This window comes from Medicago truncatula, chromosome 8 (assembly GCF_003473485.1).
Source record: "Medicago truncatula cultivar Jemalong A17 chromosome 8, MtrunA17r5.0-ANR, whole genome shotgun sequence".
Taxonomy (NCBI): domain Eukaryota; kingdom Viridiplantae; phylum Streptophyta; class Magnoliopsida; order Fabales; family Fabaceae; genus Medicago; species Medicago truncatula.
Window position 1 is genome coordinate 24,753,419 of NC_053049.1, and position 11,754 is coordinate 24,765,172.

Below are 11,754 nucleotides of genomic sequence, written 5' to 3' on the forward strand. Positions count from 1 at the left end.
CTGCTGCTTACTTTATGCGAGAGGTGGCATCCGGAGACCAGCACCTTCCACATGCCGATGGGGGAGATGACTGTGACATTGGATGATGTCGCATGTCTCATGCATCTTCCTATTGAGGGGCGGATGTTGGCCCATGGGAAGAAGATGCCCAAGCATGAGGGAGCGGCACTGCTGATGACGTATCTTGGTGTGGCCCAGCATGAGGCTGAGAAGATCTGCAACCAGGAGTACGGTGGGTACATTAGCTACCCCAGGCTGAGGGACTTCTATACCTCGTACCTTGGTAGGGCCAACGTATTGGCGGGTACGGAGGATCCTGAGGAGGTTGAGGAGCTGGAGAGGGTCAGGACATACTGCGTCCGGTGTTACCTTCTGTACTTGGTCGGATGCTTGTTGTTTGGCGATAGAAGCAACAAGCGCATCGAGCTGATATATTTGACGACCATGGCGGACGGGTACGCATGGATGCGTAATTATTCCTGGGGAGCTATGACCCTCGCCTACCTATACGGCGAGTTGGCGGATGCATGTAGGCCTGGACACAGGGCGTTTGGGGGGAGCGTGACACTGCTGACTGTAAGAAAACTTAAATTTTATATTTATGTTAACTTTATTTTTTTGTTAACTTTTATTTTTTTGTTATATTTTTCCATGCGTAATAATTTATAAATGTTATTTGTTTGCTTTGTGCAGGCATGGTTTTTGGCGCATTTTCCAGGGTTTTTTAGTGTTGATCTCAACACTGACTACCTGGAAAACTATCCGGTTGCAGCGAGGTGGAAGCTCCAGAAGGGTCATGGGGAGGGGATCACGTATCGGTCACTGCTCGATCGTATACAGTTAGATGATGTATGCTGGAGGCCGTACGAGGAGCACAGAGAGATCCAGGACTTCGAGGAGGTTTTCTGGTATTCTGGATGGATTATGTGCGGCGTCCGTAGGGTGTACCGTCACTTGCCCGAGAGGGTTTTGAGGCAGTACGGATACGTGCAGACCATCCCCAGACATCCGACTGATGTTAGGGACCTCCCACCGCCTTCCATACTGCAGATGTTCGTCGACTTCCGCACTCACACGCTTAAGGCGGACGCCCGGGGTGAGCAGGCAGGAGAGGAGACATGGCGGGCGGTGGATGGCTATGTCCTGTGGTACGCTACGGTGTCTCACCCTCAGATCTTGCCACCTATTCCAGGAGATCTTCCGAGGCCTGCAAATGAAGAGAAGATCATTGCAGAGCAGTGGCAGCGGTATGAGGCGAGAAGCTCGCCTGACACCTATGACATGGTTAGTGGCGCTGTTGCCTACGCTGATGCGCAGTTAGGCCAAGAGGAGGTCATGAGCATGACCCCTCAACAGTGGTTTGAGGCCATGACCCATATGAGGGAGCAGATCGCGCCGATTCTGACCAGGAGGAGAGCCTAGAGGCCGAGGCGGAGGCACCATCAGCAGGATCAGGACCAGTAGTATTATTTTCCTTTTTTAGTCTTATTTTTTAGTTTTAGTCTTTTGATGACATTGAGTTATGTATATATGTATATTTGTATATTTGTATATTTCTACTTTGATGACATTATTTTTAATTTCGTGGGTTTTTTTTACTTTGTTTAATGTGCAAAAATAGGTTGCTTTAATGTGCAAATATAGGTTGCTTTATGAACATAAAACATAAAAATAAGTTGAGAGTAGGAAAAATAGGGACGAGAGAGAACTTGAGAGAACTTGACAGAATATAATATAAGTGTCCCGTTGATTTGCTCGCAATTCGTGAAAGAAGAATTGGCGAAGATTTGAGAGAACTTGAGAACTTTGTGAAGTATGTTCAGTTTTCCTCGGCAGTTAACTACCGAGGTTTTCTTCGACAGTTTTCTTCGGCAGTTAACTGCCGAAATTTTCTCAAATCCGGCTGCAGTTAACTGCCGAGGAAAACCTCGGTAGTTAACTGCCGAGGATCTTCTGCACTACAAATTCTGGCAGAATCTCCTCTCATCCATTATTGATCTTATCTTCCAAAATTTCTTCAAATGTCTCTCAAATTCTCTCTAACAAACACAACCAAATCCAACAAACTTTATTCAACAAAATCACAAGTAAGTAATTATAATGCTATTAACTTACATTTTAGTTGTTATAAATGTTATTATTTTTTAGTTTTTGAGTACATTTATTATTTTTTAGTAGATTTACATGTTATAATTAAATTTTAGGGTATATGTTAGTTGATTAATGTTGTTAAAATATTTGCATGATGTTTATGTTATATGATATAAATTTTTTTATTTTAGTAAGAGTATATGATTTATAATTTTAGGTTTTTTTTATGAATTTTAGAGTGTATGTATAATGTGTTTTTGATTGATTGTTTTTAGTTTCTTATTGTGTAGATTTAAAACAATGGCGGGGTGGATCGACGTTCATGCGCAATTCAACGGCGGAGAACCTCAGAGGTTGAAGGTTCGGTGCCTTGGTGTAACGTTAAGAGGTCTCAAGGATACACTGACTGAATTCAACCAAGGAGTCAACCCTAGAGACACAAGGATGGTGGAACACATTTGGTATAAACGTCCAACACTCGACGAGGGGAGAGTATCATTCAGTTGGGTGGAATTAACGAACGACGAAAACGTGACGACCATGTTTTGGGAGCACAGCATGTTCCAGTGGATCGATATGCGGGTGAAGTTGCTTAGATCAACTGAAGATATCATCAAAAGTTTCATTCCGCCACAAGATCGTCATTAGTTAGGGTAAGGTGCATTCCAACTACAACATTTGTATTCCTTTGAATGAGGTAATTCAAACTTGTCAAACAACATGACTCAAGCATTTCGCAAGCACCTCATGTTTCTCCTTTGAAAATATTAAATTTTTGTTATGCTGGTTTAGATGAAGGTATTAAGTGTCAAGGATTGAACCTCAATTCGGTGGCACTTGAATACCATCATCTAAAGCAAGCCTCACAAAAATTTATTATTTTCAAAGGGAAAACATGAGGTGTTTGGCGAAATGCTTGAGTCCTGTTGTTTTGCAGGTTTGAATTTATCCCATTCAAAGGTAACACAATTGTTGTGGTTGGAATGCACATTCCAACTGCAACAATTGTCTTACCCTGGATGGGGCAATTCAAACTTGTTAATCGGCAGGACTCCAGTATTCGATGAGCATCTTGGACAATGGTATTCAAGTGTCAAGGAATGCACCTCATTCTTTTGACACTTGAATACCATCGTTCAAGATGCTTATCGAATACTGGAGTCCTGCTGCTTAGCAAGTTTGAATTTGCCCCATTCAGTGGTAAGATGATTGTTGCAGCTGGAACGTAAATTTCGGAATGTAATGTAAAATGCAATGTAATGTGATAACATATATTTTGTTTTGAATGGAACAATAATTATCTTATTTTGTTTTCAAATTTATTTATTCCAAATGCAATTTTATTCTAAATACCATAATGTCAAACAAAATGTGCGCGACACAAAAATAAAACATAAAAAAATCCAAAACAATTAGGCATTAAAAGTCATTACATTCATTCTTCCTCGTCACACAAATCAATCGGCTTGTCCGCTACAGTCCCTGCGGTACCTTGTTTTGGTTGAGGACCGAAATAGCATGTCCTCCCGCTCCTCCTCAACCTCGAGTGATTGTACACCGGCACCTTCGAACCCTTCTTTTTTTCGGAACCATCGCAAACAATTCCATGCCATGTCATAGGTGACTTTTCTTTTTTCGTCTCATCATCGTGAACGTTACCCTGATTCTGATTCTGAGACATATCTACATTTAAAAAAATATGGCGATCAATTCAACCTACACTAACCTAAACTATCCTAACAATTCTAACCATTCTAACCTAAACTATCCTAACATATCATAAAATCAACAAATCAATATAATCGAACCTATATAATCGAAATTTAACAAAAAATAACATACAATTCGACCACAAAGCAACTATTGCATAGGATTCAAAAAACTTACTTGTTTTTGTGATTAAAATTGGCTTCTAATGGCTTCAAATGACTCAAAATCGCACCTTGAAAAATTAAAAACGCAACAATGGAGTTTTGGAAACTCCTATGAAGTTCTGTTCTTATAACATTCTCCTCGGCAGTTAACTACCGAGGTTTTCCTCGGCACTTAACTGCCGCCGGTGTCCTAAAAACTTCGGTAGTTAACTGCCGCCGGTTCCTAAAAACCTCGGTAGCAAACTGCCGAAGGGCATTTTGGTATTTTACTCGTGTGGCACAACCAAACTATATGTGGGAACAGTAATTCTCATGTCCTAGATACCAGTTAACATTCTCCTTTTTTATTAACTTTCTATCTTGATATCAAGGCTTGTGTACAAAATAAATCTTGATTCAAGGGGTGTGCGTTAGTATTGAAGTCCGTAAAAGATATTATCTTTTTTCTAATGTTATACTCCAGTGTGATTTTGTGTTTGGTGACTTTTATGACTTTTTTTTGTCTCTCTTTTAGCTAATATTTTTTTTTTCATTAACAGCACATGATGTGTCATTAGGGTACATGTTAAGGTACCAAAGATATAAAATTTGCATCGGAAAATGTGTCAATTTATTTCATAAAAGATTGAAATTTATTTATTTTTCAAAAATATTTGTTTTTTTTTAAAGAAACCTATATTTTTATAATGTTCATCAACGCTGGCCCAACTACGTCGATCTATTATTGGAGATTGTATTAATCTTAATGTCGTTTTTCATAATTTATGTTTTTGTATGTTAGGAATAAGGCTAACCAAGCTCTCCGTCTAAAAAAGAACAGATGTTTGTTAGTCGGGTTACATGTGACCCCGACCCTAACATTAATCGAGCAAATTTTTTCAGATCGAAGTTTGATAAAAATCTAATGAAATAAGGATCCAATAAGAACTAGTAGTATAAGGATATGATTGAGTTGGTCCCAAGACGAGTCATTTTTTTTTTGTGAACCAATAGATATGTTAAGCATCAAGGGAAAACTCAAACATCCCAACAAAGTTGATCTCTAACCTATGAAATATGAAATCCAACTTAGATTGGATTATAATAGAGTTACCGAAATAAGATTATAAATCATCCTTTTAATAAAAGATATATTATTATGATTAGAGAAAGTAATTCAAAAAGAATAGGCAAACCATATTTGTGTAACCTAAATACAATCTCTAATGGTGTGATCAACGATGTAATAAAGAGAGGAAGCACCACTTTTTAGAGCATAAAGGGAGGAAGTCCACTTTTGATTAGTTCTAATACAAGAGTGTAGCAAAGAGGGTTAATTTGCCACCTCTATCTTTTTTTCTTTTTTTCACTATTGCATTATATATGTTATGATCACATGACGCAATAAGGAAGCGTAGGGTTAGCAAGCGCTAAACCTAGGTAGAAAAGATCAAGTTTGCAAGCGACAAATTTGTGAAAATAGGGTTGCAAGTGACAAACCTATCAAAATAAGGGTTTCCGGAATCCACCAGAATTGAGAGAAAATCTCGAATAATTTTATTGAATAAAAAAAGTGTGACTCTTAGGTTACATAAGTGCTGCTTATATAGTGAAAGAAATAATAAACCTGTGGGCCGAAATAAAATGAAACGAAATAATAATATAAAGTTCTAGAAAATTACTAAGATTTAGCTAAATAATAAATACTACTAAATTACTAATAAAACTCTCCTGCATCAGTCTCCTCCACCTCTAAAGAACTCGACCCCGAGTTCTTATTCTGATAAGAAGCTTCCCATGTTGACTCATCCAACGAACATAAGACCGCCCTCCTGGATCCCATTGAGTGAAATGCAAAGATGACTTGGTTTGAAAAATATAGTAATTGCCTTTATGCCATTGAATTGATTTACCAGGATCCCATTGTTTAATTGCATCCCATATTTGAAGACCATCATTGACAAGAGGATAGTCTTCAATTATTAACTTCACTCCATGTTGTGCATTAGGATCTTCCACAACCATTCCTCTATTGATAAGATCATTTCTAAGTGCTTTATTGATCTCCATGGTATACCTCAGATGTGGATGCAATAATCTAAAAATTAGATGCATGGAACTGAGTTGTCTATGCATGGCAATTATAATAGGTTCGACAACACAATGAGTTTTTAGCCAATAGGAGGAATCAGAATCAGGTGTGAAGACTTGCTTCCATTGTGCCTTGCTATTAATAGGTGGTCTAGTGAGCTCAATATCTGGTGGCTTCAAAATGCCGTCACTAGTGAGGAAGGATAGTGACCTTGATCCATATAGTGTTGCACCCTCACTCTTTCTCACTTTGCTTACATATGGCAAGCATAGATCATGATAGTCTAGCATGAACAACTTCTCATGTTCCAACTCATTACGTTTCTTTTCATAATGTTGCTTGAGAACTGAAGCATTATTAACCAGCTTCATTTCAGCCTCCTTCTGTTCAAGTTGCTTGTCCAATTCCTTGAAAATGTGCTGCCAAAACTGAAATGCACAAAAGTTAGCCATGAATTCCATCTCCTTTCGACCAGCTAAGATTGTCCGGTCACCATAGTAGTAATCAATGTAATGAATTGAGTCAAAATAAACTTCCACCGAATCACAGTCTGAAACAATATATCTCTTGGCAGCAGCTCCACGACAACAAATATCAGGTGGCTTAGGCGGGAGTGGAGGTTGTGTCGATAGATTTTCTATCTTTTGATCTTCAGTTACTTGTAAAGTATTGGCAGTATGCTTCTGGCATTCTTTATTTTTAGATGGTAAAACTAAAGACTTGTTCACATCCATATCCCAATCTTCCTTGACAGAATTACATTGTGTAATTATACCGCAACCATTGTTCTCTTTTTCATTCACATGTAAAAACTTTGACGCATCACTTCTGCGTGTTTCTACTTCAACTGTTCCTGCTGCTATCAGAATCCTCATTGCTTGTTGTAAACCAGCTCTCATATTTTTCCCTATCAATTGAATTCAATTTGTAGCCGATCCTTTCCTTGGCAATGTGTTGGTCTAGCAAGGCAAGCACATCATTACGAGTAACATAGCCATACCAATGACCCATAATTTTTCCATCTGGTCCATGATTAAATGTGATTAAATTACCAGCATAGTTATGACCACCAATCTTTATACTAACAATTTAGAGTTCTTAGAAATAGCCTAATTCAAATTCCTTTCCTCTAAGGATGTCCACCTTATCAAAAGCCTACTTGGCATATGTTTCTAAAATTCCTCCTAATTTTTAATACAAGCTTAATAATTTTAATTATTATTAAAAACCGTTTTTTATTTAACATTAAATTGTACATAAAGTAAATAGTTGGTTACAATCAGATAATGATTAATATAATTACTATTTCGATTAAAATTTATATTTTACAATAAAAATTTGAACGTTACAAATCAAATAATTATTAATCTAATTAGTATTCAATTAACATTTATATGTAACATTCAAAATTTGGTTGGTTACAAAATTATAATAAATAAACTAAATAAATTATATTTTGAATTTTGGGACGTTACACTAAGACATTAACTTACTAATTAAAAAATTCATTGTATTAATTAGTTTTTAAGGTTATATAATTAATTTTTGTTTGTTACAAAACTATATTACATAATTATTTATAAGATATTATTAAATATTAAATTAAATTTCAAATGTTATGAAGTTAATTTTTTGTACGTTACATGAAATATAATTTAATCGTTTAATGCACGTTTTATAATATTAAAGACGTTGATAATATTAATTTTAAAACGGTTAAATTGATAATTAATTTATATTAACCGTTATGATACTATTTTTCTATATAAATAGTAGAGATTTTGGGTATGAGTACACAACAATCACAAAATATAGTTCTTCGTTTTCTGTTCTTTGGTGCTCTGATATCTATATTCTAAACTATTTCTATAATTTTTCTATTGCAAAGGAAAATGTCAACGAAACACAACTTCATCTCTAATGTTTCGTCAAGAAAACAATCGTGGACATTGGTTGTGAAGGTTGTTCGTGCTTGATTTGGTCAAGACTACAAAAATAAAAAACCACCATTTTCCATGGAGTTGGTTCTAATGGATTGAAAGGTACCTTTTTCATATTGTTTTTCTTTTTTCTTTTTTTTTAGTATTTTTTTGTTTAAAGTATAGTGTTCTCATCTTTTTTATCTAGGGTGATCAAATTTGGTGCGTCTATACGAAGAACATTGATCCATAAGTTCAAGAATCAACTCCAAGAGGGAATGGTGTTCACGATTTCCTCATTTAATGTTGCTAGCAACAGTGATTTGTATCGACCATCACGCAAAGAATACAAACTGAATTTCACAATCAACACAAAAGTCAAACTATCTACAACTGTTTTGGTCCCAACAAACGTGTATTCGTTTACACCTGCACCTGATGTTTTCAATGAATTTTACGACAACAACTACTTAGTTGGTAAGTGACTATAATTTTCTTCATGTAGATTTTTTTAAATATTATTTTTGCTTACAAAAATAACACAATAATTTATATATTGAATTAATAATGTTTTGTTTAATATGATTCAATTGTACGTTATATTCTTTTAATAATAAATAGTAATTTGATCGATATTTTAATGTGTGTTATATATGCAGATGTAATTGGAGTCATGATTGGAGTTGGAGTTGAAAGAGAGTACGAAAGAGATGGTGTAAAAACTAAAATATGAATGTCATTGAATTTGATTCAAATGGGTAGGTTTGATTTTTTTTTTTTTTTTTTGTAATTGTAATTTTTCAAGACCTGTATTATAATATTTTTATTAATATTTGTATAATCTTTGACAATTTTAAATAGGTACGTACCGTTTTAAATGTACTCTTTTTGGAGAGTATGTTGAAGAGCTGAACTCTTTCCTATCTTCTGGTGAATCTCAAAATGCTGTTGTAGCCATTATGTTGACAAAAGTTAAATTGTTTCAAGGTAATAATTTATGACTAGCAATTATGATTGTTTGTTTATACGAATATATATACTTGATTCATATACTTTTGAATCTTAATGATAGGAAAACCAGCATTGCAAAATGCATTTTCTTCCACTAGAATCACATTCAATCCTGAAATTGGTGAAACAAAGGAACTAAGGAAAAGGTATATATTTTTTTTTAATATAACATTTTTTTTCTTAAGTTATAATATTATTGATTGATACTTTTTATTATAGCTTTCTTAGTGCAAATACAAATTCTCCTGCATCGGGATTGATCCAGTTACCAAATTCATCTTGCATATTTGTACATGAGGAGTTTCTCTTACTTACTCCTAGGACCACTATTGAGGAGTTGAAGAATGTTAATAAGCTTTTTTTTTATTTTTATTACAGGTCTATTTTGGTAAAGTTTGCACACCTTTTGGTATAATGTTATTTTGTATGGTGATGCAGGGCACCTCTTTTATTGTCTTGGAAATTTCAATTTTCAATTAAACAAAGCGTTTTTGTTGCATGTATTGACACTTCAATAAAAATAAAAACAGTTTCCATATTTTCAATTTTCAATTTACTTATGTCTTAAACTTTACACAAATTCTAAAGTAAATACAAAAATTAAGTTTCACTAAGTGTGAATAATTAGCAATAACCTATTATTTTAAAAATATTGTTTTTATGTTTTATACTTATTTTTTGTTCTCAAATATAAAACCAAACATGATTTGTTAATGCTTTTTTTATATTCAAAATTTTACATAAAAATTCATTTTTTTTTTAATGAAGTACAAAATATACATACATTTATGAGTTAAATTTTATTCAAAAATGTGCTTATTTTCATAAATTAAAAAAATAATGTCAATGAATATTATTTATGAAACCAATAAAAATAATAGATGTAACTAAAATTTTGAATTTAGGTTTTTTAATTTATAATTGCGATCATAGAGATCATTGTGATTAAGTAAAAAATTAATATTTTTATTAAGAGTGAAAAATTAAAACATAGGTAATCATATCCATTTGATATATTGAATGACTGACAAACAAAGCTAATACAAACTCTTACTAATTAGTTAATTTTTTAGAAATATATTAATTATTTATAGTGTTTTTATCTTTTGGATTTAATTGTACTTTTGTTGATTATTTTATCACTCTCACAAAAATAGTCATCTATAAAATTTAACTTTTTGATCTCAATAAATGATTATTTATTGTTCAATTTTAAATACGAAGATAAAATATCACATAACGCCAAAATTATGGATGAAAAGAAACAAAAACAATAATATTTAAAAAATATGTTAAAATTTAAATCATATTAAATTTTTTTAAATAAAATGTATCCCGTGCTTGGCACGGGCGTTACACTAGTATGATAACATGCCAAAACTGATATCTGATCTTTCAATCCTCGGAGCTGAATTTCTTCTTTGAACTTGTCAATGAGCACAGAGCCACAAACACCGCACCTCACGTCGCGACTTCCATGAGCACACACAAAAATATATGAACCTGCTATCACATCTTGCAAAATTCTTGTAATTGGTTCACACTGTCCATCCAAGATCATTCCACTTTGGTCACCAGAAACAAGGCGAAGAGAGTTGATGTCAAAATATAATACTGTCAAGGGAACACCACTTAAAGAATGATCATTTTTACTCTGCTGCTTTAATTGCAAACCTGTGATGAAGAAGGGACCTGATGCATCCCAAAAAGTTATGCCTCCATTATGGTGTCCAGTTATGTACAAGTTTTTGATGTTTGAAAATCCAGAGAAGTTGGTAGAATTCAAGTTAATCCCACCTTTGTGGTTTGTTTCAATTGAAACAAGTTGTGGATGATTTTTGATCATCTGACTGTAATACTCATCTGCAGAATAAAACACACCGGTGTTGTTGGAGATGTTCTTTTCTATGGTGGTGATGCTTGAATAAACAAATGGTATCCTCACCATAATTTCCTTTGGTAAGGAGGGAGTTGACTTAGATTGGCCTCTCAATTGATACTTTTCAACCAAACTATCATCATACTGATATACACGGCCTGATTTCCCAAGCAAAATCAAAGAATTTTGTTTATGTTTGTTTGCAAGAAGTGGTGGAGGCAAGGTGAAATTCCGTGTCACTTGAAAATCCACGAGAATCTTCTGATAGCTTCGATCCGGAGGTTTGGGCAGTGACGGCAGAGTCGGAGTGAAAACACATGGATGTGGAGGTTTCGGCAGCAGCTTCGGTGCTTGAGTGTATAGCCGAGCATCATAAAAACTCCACCATTCAAATGCTGCCCACGGCGGAGCCATTGTACACGGCAATGAGAACAACGAATTTGAAATAGAAAATTGTGGGAAAAACGAAAGCGGTATCGATCCACCGGGATCGAAACATTTGAGACAGTCGAAGCTTAAAGGAATTGATTGTGCAAACACTTGGAAGTGGTTAGATGAGAGTGATTGAAATTTTACCTCAGCCGCTTTCGAAGGTGATGAAAGGTATTGATAATAATAATGCCGCAAGGCATCAGGTACAAATGCAAATGCAGGTGTGTCATGCCAAATGTCCAAGTTCTGGTCTGTAACCTCTTCATAAAAAGTTATTGCAGCAATACGGTAATCAGATATAAGTGAATATTCCTTTACAACACAATTCAAATCTTGACGTTCACTATCCTTTAATGGACCCAAATTGGTGAAGGAAGTGTTCTTTTGCTGTTGAACTTGTTGCCCATTGTTCACTGAAACATCTCCACTTAACTGTGTAGCACTTTGTTTATTACTATTTTCTGTCTTCTTCTGCAA

At 34.7% G+C, this 11,754-nt stretch overlaps 2 protein-coding genes and 1 long non-coding RNA gene across 3 annotated transcripts; 1 reads left to right on the forward strand and 2 right to left on the reverse strand.

Annotated features, from left to right (window-relative positions):
• Positions 1-444: 444 nt before the first annotated feature.
• LOC112420925 (protein MAINTENANCE OF MERISTEMS-like) lies at positions 445-1,631 on the forward strand. Its single transcript, XM_024780745.2, has 3 exons — positions 445-576; positions 694-1,052; positions 1,622-1,631. Exons 1-3 carry the CDS (start codon positions 445-447, stop codon positions 1,629-1,631), a joined length of 501 nt encoding a protein of 166 aa, XP_024636513.2.
• A 2,044-nt stretch (positions 1,632-3,675) lies between these two features.
• LOC120577695 (uncharacterized) lies at positions 3,676-4,037 on the reverse strand. The gene is made up of 2 exons (XR_005643662.1): positions 3,979-4,037; positions 3,676-3,774 (listed from the first exon to the last, which is right to left on the reverse strand). It is a non-coding gene; the product is annotated as an uncharacterized lncRNA (long non-coding RNA).
• A 1,441-nt stretch (positions 4,038-5,478) lies between these two features.
• On the reverse strand, positions 5,479-7,104 carry LOC120577671 (linoleate 13S-lipoxygenase 2-1, chloroplastic-like). The gene is made up of 2 exons (XM_039829438.1): positions 6,696-7,104; positions 5,479-6,464 (listed from the first exon to the last, which is right to left on the reverse strand). The coding sequence occupies exons 1-2, from the start codon at positions 6,933-6,935 to the stop codon at positions 5,697-5,699; spliced, it is 1,008 nt and encodes a 335-aa protein (XP_039685372.1). The 5' UTR covers positions 6,936-7,104; the 3' UTR covers positions 5,479-5,696.
• Between the last annotated feature and the right edge of the window lie 4,650 nt (positions 7,105-11,754).